Source organism: Ailuropoda melanoleuca, chromosome 15, assembly GCF_002007445.2.
Source record: "Ailuropoda melanoleuca isolate Jingjing chromosome 15, ASM200744v2, whole genome shotgun sequence".
In the NCBI taxonomy this organism is placed as follows: domain Eukaryota; kingdom Metazoa; phylum Chordata; class Mammalia; order Carnivora; family Ursidae; genus Ailuropoda; species Ailuropoda melanoleuca.
In genome coordinates, this window is record NC_048232.1 from 76,875,257 (window position 1) to 76,889,737 (window position 14,481).

General features: G+C 51.0%; 1 protein-coding gene across 4 annotated transcripts in view; it reads right to left on the bottom strand.

Annotated features, from left to right (window-relative positions):
• Window positions 1-1,326: 1,326 nt before the first annotated feature.
• Window positions 1,327-14,481, bottom strand: part of SYN3 (synapsin III) — a 481,477-nt gene continuing 468,322 nt past the window's right edge. For all 4 annotated transcript variants that reach the window (XM_019802056.2, XM_034644234.1, XM_034644236.1 and 1 more), the window contains 4 exons: window positions 10,876-11,010; window positions 9,923-10,010; window positions 4,854-5,139; window positions 1,327-1,757 (listed from right to left, as the gene is read on the bottom strand). In XM_019802056.2, coding sequence (XP_019657615.1) covers window positions 1,625-1,757; window positions 4,854-5,139; window positions 9,923-10,010; window positions 10,876-11,010 — 642 coding nt within the window. In that variant the 3' untranslated portion in view covers window positions 1,327-1,624. The remainder of the gene's footprint in view (window positions 1,758-4,853; window positions 5,140-9,922; window positions 10,011-10,875; window positions 11,011-14,481) is intronic.

A 14,481-nucleotide genomic window follows, 5' to 3' on the forward strand; every position in this document is an offset into this window, starting at 1 on the left:
TGACTACTCTGTTGTGTGTTTTGAGTTGCATTTTATTACTAAGTGAGAATCAAGTGAGATTGACCTTTTCGGATCTCAATCTCCCATGCAGAAGAGTGATGATGGCCTTCAGTGTTTTCTGTGTTCTTGATCTCCCCAAACACGTGGGCCTCGTGGCATTACACCCTGTTCTACTAGCTTTCAGTCCACTATTTAGAATGTAGCTCCAGGCCAAGGACATGGTCACTGTGAACCTCCCTCTCTCCTTCTCTGCTGACAGGGAGGGGAAGACATGTGTCAAGTCACAAAGTAGGTTGTAAGGGGAGGGTGTGGTGGCTATGTTCTAACGTCCTGGGCTCTTTTTGAGCCCAGGCGACTAGTTCTGGTGCCTACAATGTTTCTAGCACCGGGTGCATGGTGACTTGGGGCAGCCCTGCAACCCCACCTGATCACGGGAGGCAGTCTGATGTAGGGAAATAGCTTTGGAAAGGGAGTTGGGACATTTGCCAGCTCTTTTGTCAAATAAATTTGGGGTAAGCAAGCTGAAAGCCCATTTCTTTACCGCAGGAAGCCCGAGGGCCTTTGACATGTAACATGTACTACCAACCTCAAACCAAGAAATAGAAACAGTGTTTCCTAAACATGTTTGCCCATGGGACCCTTTTATAACTGAGAAACCTACCCACGTCTTGCTGGCAGCAGTCCGTGCCATGGCAGCCAAGAAGTTCCTGTCACGGCGCTTTCTCAGCCTGTGCCATTGATCCGTGGACTCTCTCTGGTTCCTCCTCTATCCTGGAGGAGGGACAGCATCCTGGGGGGAATTCAGAGTTCCTGGTGGTGTGACACAGAAGGGGGGGAGGAGCCCGAACCTGACTCCTTCCTTGGGAAGTTGAGGGCATCCTCCTCCTCTGGGAACTAGTGATGATTCGTCAAAGAACCAGTGGTCTGCTCTTGGCTGTCCAACCTGGACGTGAGCAGCACTTCAAGACCTCTCCTCCGTTTCTGTTGTGTTCTGGAAGGCCCCACTTGTCACACAGGATCTGATTTCTTTCCACGGTTCTCAAGATCCCGCCGGTGGCCACCTGGGATGGGACTTCGCCTGTCTGGTCTGAGGGGTGATCTCGAGCCTGGATGGAGCTAGCATGGGTAGGCAGTAGGTTCCCCTGGCTGGGCTTTTCTCCTTCTGTTTGCAAAACACTGTCAAGAGATTATTGCCTCCAGTGTTGCTGAGGTCCCAGCGTCTGCACCTGCTGGAGGGGAGGCAAGGCCTAGAGGGGATCTTCACCTGAAGGCAAGCAAAACACTAACAAGAAATGTGAAAACTAGCCACACACAGACATTTCACTTGGTTATCTGAGGCAGGGGAGCAAGCATCTGGGTGGGATGGGTGATGTGATGCCTTTAGGGCCTGATTTGAGGAACCCAGAGGCTCTCAAAGGCCCACCACTGAGTTGGATGGTGCTGGAATGTCATGGTAAAGGGGGAGGGGACAAGTATAGATACTCTGTTCCTGGGTCAAAGGCATTTAGAGCGTATATTCTCAGGCCCTCCATTCTGTTCCCATTGGGAACCAAGGCTGAGAAGGAAGATGAGGCAGGAGAAGGGAGAGTGGAACGGAGCCCTCCCTCTCCCAGCCCAGGCCAGCTTAGTCAGAGAACAGGCTGGCAAAAGACTTCCTCAGGTTGCGGATGGTTTCGGCCTTGGCCTCGTCCTCACTTGGGGTCCCACGCTGGGAGGCGTCGGACGTGCTGAGGCTGTTGGTCAGGGATTGGGATTTGCTGAAACAGAAAGGAAAGGGGGGTTAGGGGTGACAGGGCCAGGGACATGAGTCACGGGGGCTTGCCTGGATAGTCATCACGAGGATGTGGGGACTGGAAACCAGGCGCCCCAACACTTGCATGATGCTAAATGTATCACACGCAATCTTGAACCTGCACGGCAGTTATCGGTATCTGCCATTTTTAGGTGCAGAAATCGGGGCTCACGCCAAGTAACGGGAGTGCTGGAGGCTGACATTCCCCCACAAAGCCAGGCTGCTCAGAGGGCGGGCATTACTAGCCGTGAACTTGACCACTCCCTCCCCTCTGTGCACAGACCCCTGTGGCCAACTGGGAAGTGCTCAATCAGCGGCAGCCTGTGATGCTCCTCTTACGCTTCCTGGCACTAGTCTGGGAGTCAGGAGGCCCCTGTTCTGGAGCCCGCTCTGCCATGTGCCCGTCTGGCCTTGGCAAGGGGCCTCCGGCTCAGGGCCTCCTTCACCTCATCGGTACGAGGGAGGGCCGGTCTAGCTCACCCTCAGGCCTCTTCTCTCCCACTCTGGGCTTCTGTTCCCACCTCTTCCCTGAAGCCTTTCCTACTGATTCCAGCCCGCCTCGGGATTCTCAGGGTGCCCACTGTTTGAGCTTTGGTGCCGGCCTAGTGCTAGGTGACGGGGCCGTGGAGATGAGCGTAACTGGGGCCTTGCTCGCAGGAGGCTCACACTCTAGTGGAGTGACAGACACAGGAAGAGATGCTGTAAAAAGGCCTCAAGTGTAAGAAAGCCCCACACAGTCCTGTCATCCCCATAAAACCCAAATCCTCTCCCAGACAGGGACCATCTTGGACCCCTTGCTTATTCCGCACGGGCCTTATCCAGGACTGGGTGCAGAGTGGGTATTTGATAAACACCTGCTGACTTGAGCTGAACCATTTAATACTTTAAAGCATTCAGTCAGGAGATTTACGTGTTTCTAGCTGGATTACTATAGGGTCAGTACTTACTATCCAAAATACCAAAGCCCTCGCCTGTCCTGGGGTGAGCTGGGCTGCACCTCTTCACATGGGGAGAGGCTGTCTCAGATGCCCCTATAAATTGCTACCAGCCTTCTAAGCACCAACTGTGCATAAACTCATTTTAATCCTCATAATAAACCTGTGGGGTAAATACTACTGTCCCCATTTCACATGTGAGGAAGTGGGAGCACAGAGAGGTTGAGTCCTGTTTCTGAGGTCATGCAGCTTTCAAGTGGGAGAGCTGGGATGTGAAACCAGGTGGTCTGACTCTCGAGTCCGTGCTGTCAACACGGTGCCATATTGCCCGGAGGACCTCTTGCGAATACCTGTCAAATTCAAAATGCCTTTCTCCTTGGATCCAGCAACACCCTTGCTGGCATCTTCTCTACAGCTGATCTGTACATGTGAGAAACAGTGCGTGTGCAAGGTTGTTCTCTGCAGCCTTCTTTGCAAGAGAAAACCAAACCTCTGTTTGGGGCAGATGAGTTAGATTATTGTACAACTATGCAAGTGGAATATGGTACAGCTGTGAAAAGGAGAAAGTTTCAGTGAACCGATGGAAGAGCTTTAAGATTTATTGTTAAATGTAAAAAGCAAGGAGAATGGGGTGGGTAGTAAGTACTACCATTTGTAAAAAGCGGGGGGAAGGAACTGACATATATTTTTATGTTTGTGCGAGGAAACACTGGAGGCCTGCATAAGGAAGTAACCAGAGCGGTCACCTCTCCGGAGCAGGGGCAGGAAGACCCTGGACAGCAATGAGGTGGGAGGAAGGTTTTTCATTGTGTACCTTTGATGTCATTGGTATCTTTTAGATCTCTGAGCCACGTGAATGGTGACCCATTCAAACACATTATGGTTAGCCTGATCTGGGGACTGGATGTCCCGTGCTCAATCCTAGCTTTTCCACTCACTGACAGTGGGAACTTCGGCAAGTTACTCATCTCATTTGTAAAATGTGGATAATAATAGTTACTAGCTCCTAAGGTTGTGAGAATTGAAGAAAAACCCCAACTAGGTGAAGTGCTTGGCACGTGGTAAGTGGACAAGAGATGTTGGGAGTGAGGCTATGCTTATCAACATTAGTGCTTGGCATTGAAGGAAGGGAGGGGCTTTCCCAAGAGAACACATCTGGGACCTCTCTGACCTCAAACCGAGAGATGGGCTTGAGAGGAAAGGGAACGAGTATGTGTGTGGTGATGGCTCATTCACAAGCATGGCATGACAGCCACAGTTCCTCCCGAGCCTGGGGTCTAGCCGTTCGCAATGTGGCTTTGCGGGTCCTCCTACCAAGGGTCTCTTTGGCCATGTGTGTTGCTTTGACCAAAAGCATGTGGTGGGATGAAATGACCTTGTGTGCCTTCAAAGCTGGGCCTCAAGAGGGTTTGAAGCTTCTACTTGTGCTCTTTGGGGATGGAATTCTACCAGGTAAGGAGGTGGGCCCCAGCCTGCTGGATGTTGTGGCCCATGGAGAGAGAGGCCCAGCTGACAGCTGGTGTATGTGTAAGGCCCTCTTGGACCATCCAGCCTCAGTGAAGATGCCAGATGTCTGCAGCACTATGAATGATCCCAGGAGAGTAGGGTTGCTAGATTCAGTAAATAAAAATACAGTATACCCAGTTAAATCAGAATTTCAGATGAAAAACAAATAGTTTTTTTTTAGTATAAGTATAGCCCATGCAATATTTGAGGATATACTTATACTCAAAATTATTCATCACTTGTTTGAAATGCAAATCTAACTGGGCATCCTGTATTTTATCTGGCAACTCTATAGGAGACCTGCAGAGGCATCTCCCAGTTGAGTCAGACTCAGAATAAATTGCTGAACCAAAGAATTATGAACAAAGAAAATGGCTGTTTTCTTAAGCTACTGTTCCGGGGAGGTTTGTTATGCAGCAAGAGATAACTGGCGCGTGTGTATCTGGAGGACGGTGGTGGGAGCTTCGCTATACTCTGACCTCCTGGGCCTGCCACCGGCCATCCAAGTTCCCTCCTCTAGGCCTCCTACCCATTTAAAATCTGGGTGAGGCCCTGAGTCAGCCCAGCTCTGCCCGCAGCCCAACCCCACCCTCAACCCTGCCCAATCCCAGAGCACTTACTTGAGATGAGGGTGGGGCGGGGCTGGCTTCTTGGACTCTTCCCCCTGTTGGGAGGCACTTCGGCCTTGAACGGGGGGCCGGGACTGGGAGGTGAGGGGGGCACCTGGCTTGGAGGCCTGGTTTGGAGAGCTGCCACTGGACGCCCGGGACAGCTGCGGAGAGCCTGGGGATCTCTGCTGCTGCGGAGATCCGGATGGGGGGCTCAGCGGCTGCTGGCCTTGCGGGGAGAGCCTCTGCTGGGAGGGGCTTCCAGAGCGCTGCTGAGCTGGAGTTTGGCGAGGGCCCCCTACAGGGGAAAGAAATGATCACTTCCGAGTTTTTCTGAAGATAAACATGCTTGTGCACCAATACTGCTTCAAGGATGTTCATTGTGGTGTTTTATAACAGTGAAAAGCTGAAAACAATATAAATGCCCAGTTGTGGAACTGATCGGGAACGTTAAGATATATCCGTATAACGGGATATGCTGTGGCCATCATATATGATGTGGCCAAATCATAGTAAATGACAGAATATTGTTGATAATATGTGTTAAATATATACCGCTGAACAAAAAGGCAGCTTACAAAATAGCACGTACAGGTTTATTCCATATTAGCACATACATATATAGCTATGTAAGACATAAACTGGAAAGTTGTCCCCTTGAACCAGTGTGTCTCTAATTTTAAGGTGCACACGAATCACTGGGGCATCTTGTCAAAATAAAGATTCTGATACAGTAGGTACGGGAGAGAGAGTTGTGGACTGAACTGTGTCCCCCCCACCATTCATATTTTGAAGTTCTTACCCTCCAGGTGACTGTATTTGGAGACAGGGCCCTAAAGGAACTAATTATTGTTAAATGATGTCATAAGGGTGGGGCCCTAATCCAATAGGACTGGCATCCTTAAGAGAGAGAGAGAGAGAGAGAGAGAGAGAGACCGAGAGCAAGAGAGAGACGCCAGGGGCCACACAGGGGAAAGGCCACGTGAAGACACAGTGAGAAGGCGCTGTCCACAAGCCATGGGGAAAGCTTTCAGTCCTTTTGGGACCTTGACCTTGGACTTCCAGCCTCCAGAATGGAGAGAGGGTGTCTTTTGTCGAAGCCACTCCGTCTGTTATGGCGGCCCATGCAGACTGCTACCAGCGGGCTCTGGGGATTTGTGTCTCTAACAAGCTCCCAGGTGATCCTTCTGCTCTCCACGCTTTGAGTAATGAGCCGCGGCTCAATGACAAAAGCGGTGGGGTTATCCACACTGAAGATGTATTACTTTTGAAACAATGGATTACCCCTTACTTTTCAAAAGCTTCTTAAACTTTTCTAAGAACTTTCAAAGGCATATATGTCATTTGCTCTAGAGAGGGGCTGGTAGGGAAGATGCCATCCTTCTCGTCATGGAGATGTGCACACTGAGCCTCCCCAAGGTCTCCCAACTAGAAGGGGTAGCCGCAGGAAGCTCACGGGGTCTTGGCTTCTCCCTCTCACTGCACAGAGCATGTGGGCCTTCACCAACAAGCAAAGGGGCGTCATAAGCTTGGGGACATTTTAGCCGCCCAGAAATGACTTTGAGTGCAACTCCAAGGCCCCAAGGAAGCAAGGTGCTCTCTCCTCACCCTCGAAGCCTGAGTGTCGGGACTGCCGGCTGTGAATTGCATTTTGCCCAAACAGACGGGGCCCTGCTCCCGGGAGAGTGGGCTGCACCACAGCTGTCCTCGCCCGGCTGTGTTGAGATCACTTCAGATGGGTGAGGAGAATGGGAGTTGAACAGGGCTGGGGCCCATCTTCGGGGCCCTTTCATAACTCGGCCTCCGCTCATCTGCCCTCCCTGGATCTTACTGAGCACACTACACCCCAGCCTAGGGCTGGGCAGCCTGGCAGTAGTGCTGTGGGTTAGGCGTGATCCCCACAAATGTCCCCATTTTTCCAAAGAGGCTGAGTCCCAGATACACTGTGACTTGCTTGAAGCTGTCAGTTCTAATAAGAGGAAGAGCCAACATTCAAACCTACATCTCTTTGACTCAAAAGCTCTGTTTCGTTTTTCTTCCTTAAAAAGGCAAACAAAAAACAAACCCCCAAAACTATGCCACACTGGGCTTTCCGGGTGGTGGCTCTGAGCCAGGTGCAAGAGGAGCTGGGCTGAAGCTTCAGATGACCTTTGCCCTCCGACATCATCCTAGCTGGCACCTTTGCAGAGAGCGCGACCTGCATGTCTGGTGGCGGTGACACCATCCTGGCACCAGGAGCCCCAGGTCTTAACTCCAGTCTTGTGTTAACTTGCTATGTGGCCATGAGCAAGTCATTTTCCTCTGGGTTTCTGGGCCCTCATCTGTAAAATGAGGCCCTCGGAGCAACCACTCGACATCCCTCCCAGTGTGGACCTTCTTGGGAGCCCGTGCAGCACTTTCTACGCTGGACTGAATGACAGCAAAGATTTAGCAAATGATTGCACGTGGCCTTGATTTGCTGTGCACTGCCTTCGTCACTGTCTGTCCCAGTGGCTCAGAGCGCCCAGTGATCTCAAACTCGAACACCTAAATTAATGAAGCAGGCAAGTGTCCAAAACATCATGGCCCCCAAGCAGACTGCTACTTTAAAAAATTTTTTAAAAATTTCCCTTGAGATAAAACATAGTTTGGAGAACTCTTTCTCTAAGGAGATGCAAGCTAGAGGAAATAAGGATCACCACTACATCGCTGTGAAGGTGACAATAGGGGGGAGCGGGGCGTGAGGCAAACAGCAGAGTCCCGCCATCCCAGGGAGCTGGTGGGAGTCAGGGGACACTTGCTGAGGAGGAAGCCAGGCCCCTGGCTTCCACAGCTTCTGCTCTATCGAGAGAACCTGAAATCAAGGTATTTTTGCGAAAAGCTCCTGATTTCTAAATGCTGGCTTACTCTTGTGTGTTTTAAACCCACTTCCGGTCAAAGAAAATCTCTGTTTTCTCCTTTTATCTCAAGTCTTCCCGTCCCCACCCCTACCCTGGGGCCAATAATATCTTGGAAAAATCTGGATCCTCATTCATTCATTTATTTTTTAACTACTTGTCGAATCTCTCTTAGACACCTGGGCTTCCTCAGGAGACACTCATTTCCTTCAGTGTCTTGGCAAACAATTTAGTATTTTTAATTTCAGCACATACAAAAATCCATTAACTTATATATAGAAAGTATTTGCCCGAGCACAGGATTGGTGCTAAAAAATTATGAGGTTCATTAAAAGAAAACTTCACTTTTTATGGTGAGTTCAAACAAACAAGTTAATAATGTGATCCTGTTATTTTGGGAACTCAATGAAAGCATTGTTTTTCAATTAGCCTTGTTATTTTTAATCTGAATGTTAATTCAATGAGCGCTTGCTTTAATTACCTTAATTCGTTTTAAATTGATTGTTTTTCAACTCACTAAAAGTGTGTTTAGCCCCATGTCCCTTAAAATAATATCTCTTTATCAAGCATGTCTGTACTCTGGGCTGGAGAGGAAACCAGAATACAGTAGCTCTCTGTTTTAAAAGTGCTCTGTTCAAATGTGTTTTAAAAAGTAAGTCCTGGGGCAGAGCAGGAAAGGAGAGAGCAGGGCAGAGGCACAGCCAGGAGCCTGGGAGGGGAATGAATAAATCATTTTTGAACATTTATAATGATAGAATTACCACTAGGCAGGAGGGCACTGGGGCTGCTTTACTTCTAAAGATGATTAACCGTAATGATCATTAAGAACAACACGTATATTTTAATTGTTAATAAGACACGTTATTGATAGTAAGTTTTTAACAGTGAAAGTTATATAGATCGTTATTCCTAGTAAACTATTAGTAGTAAGAGCTAACACGTTCTGGGCGTTGGCCTCACCCGCGCTGCCCACGGAGAGCTCCCCATAACTACCCAGGGCTGCGGTTCTATCACTGGGGAGACTGAGGCTCGGAAAAACGACGTGACTTGCCTAAGACTTAAGGCTACTGAGACATGGAGGAGGATTCAAAAACACGTCTATCTGCCTCAAGAAGAACCCTGACGTCCATGCACACGGTTATAGAAGTTACGCAATTTCCCTTTTCTTAAATACTTAAATATAGAGATGCAGACACGAGAAAGATGGTCAGGGCACTTTATCTGAGACCTGTGGAAGAGGAAGCCGTTTAATGCCCAGGGCCGATTTTTCCCAAGAAACAATGAATATGTCGCTTTAATCAAAGTGACTGGAAAGGCCACAATGTTGAGAGTAATGCTTTTCCTTTCTGAGAGGTTCTAAGCAGATTCTTATAAAGATTGTTGTGAAAGTGCCCGGCAGGGCCTCTTGACGCAGAGCTGCGAGGAAGCCCCAAGCTGGCGCTAGGGCAGTGAGCATGCCTGGAAGGTTCTGGTTTCGAGTGAGGCTCTGGCTGCGAGCAAGGCGGCAAGGCGCAGGTGTCCCTCTGCCCACCAGGCCTGCGCAGGAGAACACGCCCCGGGTGGCGACATTCCATGAGAAAGTTATTGCCTAGGGTACATCCTGTCATCACTAGTTTATCCATTCTCTACTAAGTGGCGGCCTTTACACGGTAATGCTGGAATATTTTTTGAGGGAGCATTTCCATTGACAAAGTCAAATAACACGTTTCGCGTTTCCTTCTCTCTCACTCTGGCTGGCTGGCTGATACATCTATCATCAGGCACCACTACTGGCTAAGAAACAGACACTTTGGCAAAGATCTGAAAGGCTAGACTTAGAAACCTGCATTTTCTCGTTGTGTTTCCTTGAGCAAAGCCCCACATCACCTCTGGAAAAAGGAAATACTTATGTTTTCACTGGGGAGTGCTAGGGAGACAAGAAAAAAAGGGGGGGGATAGATGAGAAAGTCCCTCTTCCGGTGCCTGGCACATCTGAGGTACTCAGCAAATGCACCTGTCTCCCCGTCCTTCCCGCCTGAGTTGCAGGGGGTGACAGACATCAGCGTCTCATTCATTCCGCACACAGAGTGAGTGCATGTATTCTGTGGAGACAGTATCAAGATGGATTTTTTCCAGAGGCCCTTCTGGAGACCACACATGGACCCCTCAGGGCATGTCAACATCCTCCCTGTATAATTTCCCTTGGTGACCTCTCATGGCTCTTACCTTGTGTGGGCGGGCGCGGCTGGGGCTGTCCAAGCTGAGGCCCCAGCTGGGCCGGCCCGGGGGATTTCGCTGGTTTTGTCTGTGGAGCCTAGAGCGGGAGAGGAAAGAATCCTGTGGTAATTGCTACAGCCCTCTGCTTCCTGGGTGGGAGGGCAGGACTTATAAAGATTTTATTATCGCTGGGATAAAACTTACACAAGGCACACAGTTCTTAAGAGTACACCATCGTAACTTTTTATGTGTGTATACATCTGTGTAGCCGCACCCAGATCAGGACAGAACATTCCAGTGGAGAAGGCTGCCCCATGCCCCTTCCCGGCCAGCAACCCCCTCAAGTATAACCATCATTCCGACAGCTATTATCATAGATCTGTTCTTGTGGGGGGTGGCGGGGGGAGCAGGTTTTGAGACTTGCTTTTCCAGAAAGCTGAGAGCTAGCAAATTCTTTGGAGAATGATCTGGTAATCTGTGGTGAGGGAGGAGCTATGCGGGAGCTCGTCGAGGTTGGGGGATGGAGAAACAGAAGACACAATAGTCTCTATTGACCGGTACCCTGGGAACACACAAAGGGCATGTGTGTACACACGCCCATGCGTGCGTGCTCACAACCACACACACCCACACGCACCCGCTGCCCCTGCTCGGGTCCAGGATGGAGCACACAGGAGGGACAACTGAGTTTTCACATTAATATCTCTGCCTGCAGGTGCCGTCGAGACAAGGTTGTTGTCCCTCATGATGGTGGAAGGAGGAAGGTCTCAGAGCCTCCCAAACTCCCCCTTCTGGAGCAGGGGTGCAAGCTTGCCTGCCCAGCCTCCATCCACACCCCAGTCCTTTCTCCCCAGGCTGGTTCCATTCTAGGACTATCTCCTTTGGATCCAGAGGCTCCCCAGTCCCAGACAGCCCAGCATTTCTCACGGGTACAAAGTCTCCTGTGCTCCTGAGAACCTTACCCAAGGCCTCAGGGGTGAGGGCACTGTGCCCCCTGGTATCAGGAGTTGGCTCATTTTGGAGACAACGAGGTCGGCCATCAGCTGTCTGTCCTCTTCCACGTGCTCTCCAATCAAGGGCATTGAGCTGTCCATCACCTGTGGGAGAGAAAGGAGGCCTGAGGGAACCCCATGCCGGGGTAGCCGGGGTAGCCAGGGTAGCCAGGCAGCTGGGCAGCTCGTCCCAAGACGGCCGGCTCAGGGCTCAGGACAGAAGTGACCACTAGATGGCGATGTTCTCCCAGCAAACACCCAGTCCCGTGCCTCCGGCTGGGAATGATTCCCAAGGAGACACCCAGATCCCTGCAGTTCAGTCTAAAACAACTCTCTGGATTCAGTTCAATTCAGCCTACATTTGCTGGGCTACAGAAATGTGACCACGGGCCAGGGAGCCTTTGCTGACCTTTACTGCTCTTTTCTTTGGGGAGCCAGTCTCCGCCCCCTCCTTTCCCACCTTGGCTCCTGCCCAGGCTTGGGGCCACCTCCTGAACTTTGGCCCAAGGTCAAGGCTTTCCACAAAGCCGGAAGCGGAAGCAGTGAAGGTGGGGGCTCAGTTAAGACCAAAAAATGACATGGGCCGGAGTTGACCCCGGGTTCAGAGAGAAGAGGGATGAGGAGAGGCCTGTTCTCAGGGGCTCTGGCAGAACATACGCTTGGAGAGAAACACATTCCACAAGGAATGGCCTGCTTCTCAAAGGAGGCAAAGTGCTTATATTGGAAGGGGTCCTGAGAGATCACATCTCTTCATCCCACTCTTTGCAGATGGGGAAACTGAGGCCTAGAGATGGGAAGGAACTTGGCCAAAGTCACACAGGTCAACCATGCAGGTGATTTCCTCAGGCGCGGGCAGCTGTGGAAGGTCTGGAAGGGGAGTGAGGCCTAGGCAGGCACTCTCTCCCCTCCTCCACTGTAGGAATCGGGCCTGTTCATCCACCCCACGGCTGTCAAACTCATGGCCTTGTTTCCCCTTTTCCCAAGCTCCTGACTCACCAGGTTCTCTCTTCCGACCAGGTCCTTATCTATGCCCGTTCTCTCTGCTCACTCTTCACTTAACTCCCTCTCATCCCTCCCGGAACATGCGGCTAAGCCTGTCCTCTCTGACGGAGCAACTGCGACCCAGCTGCTCTTCTGCACTCTCGCTGTCCTCACGCCGGCTGTCCCATTGGAGAGCTTACCCACAGTCCTGACATCTCCTGTTTACCTGTGTCTCTCCAACCAGACTGTGTGAGTCCCTGAGGTCAGAGATGGGCCCTGGGTCCTGATCAACAGATATGCCCTCAATAGCTCCTATGATGGAGAAATGAAAGGTCCTTGCAGTAAGTCCTGCTCATGATGATAGAGATACTAGTGCAGGTGCCGTGTTTTATTAAGCACTTACTATGTGCCAGGCACTGTTCCAAGCACTGGGTGTGGACGATCTCCTACAGATCTCAGAACAGCTCTCTCGGAGGCAGGTAATGCTGTCATCTTCATCATAATGATGAGGAAACTGAGCGTCAAACAAGTAGTAAGTTTGAGGACACATTACTAGCAAGCCACAGTCCTTCCATTTCTCACCGAGCACTGAAACAGCTCTTTGTGGTGAAAACTCGGAACGGGAACCTGGAATCCAAGCCTAGTTTTGCTGCAGACTTGCTGTGTGATCTCGGGCAGGTAACGTTTCCTCTGTGGGCCTATGTTTTCCTCAACTGTAAATTGAGGGGTTTGGGCAGCTGTGAAGACCCTTCCAGGTGGGGCCTTTAGGGGTCTGTGTGTTTAAAGCACCCACTGTTGTTGGGAGGCTGAAAAGCAAGCTCAAGGATGTGAATGTTGATTCTAGCATGGTCCTGAGAACTGTCCTCGAATTGAGCTCCTTGTGGGTTGGGCTGGAGTCCTTGGTGTCCCAGATCTCAGTGCCCGGCACACGGACAGCCTCTTGGTCTATGTGGGCTGAACTGACTTATAACTGTGGAGTCTGTCTGGATGGAACAGGTCTGTCCTTCCTCCTCCTGACCCTACCCATCGTTTTTTCTTCTGGTTTCTGTTTCCTACACTCCCTGCAGTGGAAAACAGCCACCACAAGGAACCTGAGGTCAGGGCATTTTGGAATCCCCGTGGTCGACAAAGCCAAAGGAAGTGGATGCTCTGGTCTCCCCAAGGAAACATTTTTCCAGTGAGCAATATCATTCCCTGGACAGGCCACGGAGGACAAGTTCAAGGGTCTTTCCCCTGAGTATTCTACTGTGAGGATCTTCACAAAACATGTCATACAAATTTTATGTTCTCACCACAGAGGTGGCTGAAGAAAACAGTATTTTTGGATCTCTTCTGCCTTTTTTTCCTGATTGGGGAAAAATAACTTTTATCTTCCTGGTAGCAAGTTCCCCATCTCCCTTGACCCCACTGTAAACCCAAAAGCAAGGGAAACAACTCTGCAATGTTTCTGAGAGAATAAACAATCTGAAAAGTCATCTTTTTTTTTTTTTCTGGAACATTCTGAGAAGTTGTTTTCTTGTTTTTTAAAGTCCAAACCCACTAATTTTGCTTAAAAAAAAAATGTAAGAGGTCTTTCATCCCTGACCCTCTGAATGTCTGGAGGCAGGGAGCATGGGCCCACGAGTACAGGCTTTTGTTTCCTCAGAAAAAATGTTGAGAAAACTCAAATAGGCAGGAGCTCCTGGGGCAGAGAGAATGCAAAGGAGAAGGGGCTAAAACTCATGGGAGGGCGGGGAAGGGGAGTCAAGGAGCCTTTCCCCCATGATTGCAGTCACCTCTCTGGATCGAAGCCCCAGGACGAAGGGTCCCTGCCGCCATGGTCGCTGCTATATCCCCCTCACCTGGCTTGGCGCCTGGCACCCAGCACAGGAGCTCGTTAGTGAAGGACAGATGACTGCGTGTGTGCCACTGCTGAGCTCGTGTCTGGGGGTCTCTGTGAGGAGATGCAGACGCAGGAGGGCCGGGAGGGGTCTCAAGAGATGCAAAGCTTCAGGCAGGAGGGCCCTTGGTCCATCCCTGGTCCAAAGCTCCCAGGGCATGCTCAGGAGGGCGGGGCACTCATGCCTCCAGGAGGCAGCCTGGCTCAGAAGCTAGTGTGCAGGTCAGTACTGCTCCTAGCCCCTCCAATACCGCCTCTGAGAACAGGTTAGTTGGGGGGGGGGGCGCGGTTTCAGCTATGGTGGCAGTCAGAGGGAAAGTGCCTCCCAGACTTGAGAGGAAAGCTGTTTTCCAGAGCAGGATGGAACCTGCAAATACAGAGGCAACTCATCCTCGGAGTTTTCTGGCCTCTCCCGGGAGGGTGGAGGGACGGTGTCCATCCAAGGGTGGCTACTCCTCGGGCAGGGGGCCGATGCCCTCCCGGTATGGCTGGCAGGTAGAGCAAGGCTCCCACCCGTGGAGTCACCTGGCCCTGCCGCGCTGTGGCTCCCGGGGAGCGGGACAGGCACGCGGGCCTGGAGGACGAGCTGGCTCCTGTGGTCAGCCAGCCATGTGCTTGCCATTAGCTGCCCACAAGCCGGGGAGGGGGCGGCCACAGGGCTCTCCCTCACGTGTCTTGGCCTTGTGTTAGCACCGCCCATCTGCTATGGTTTGAGA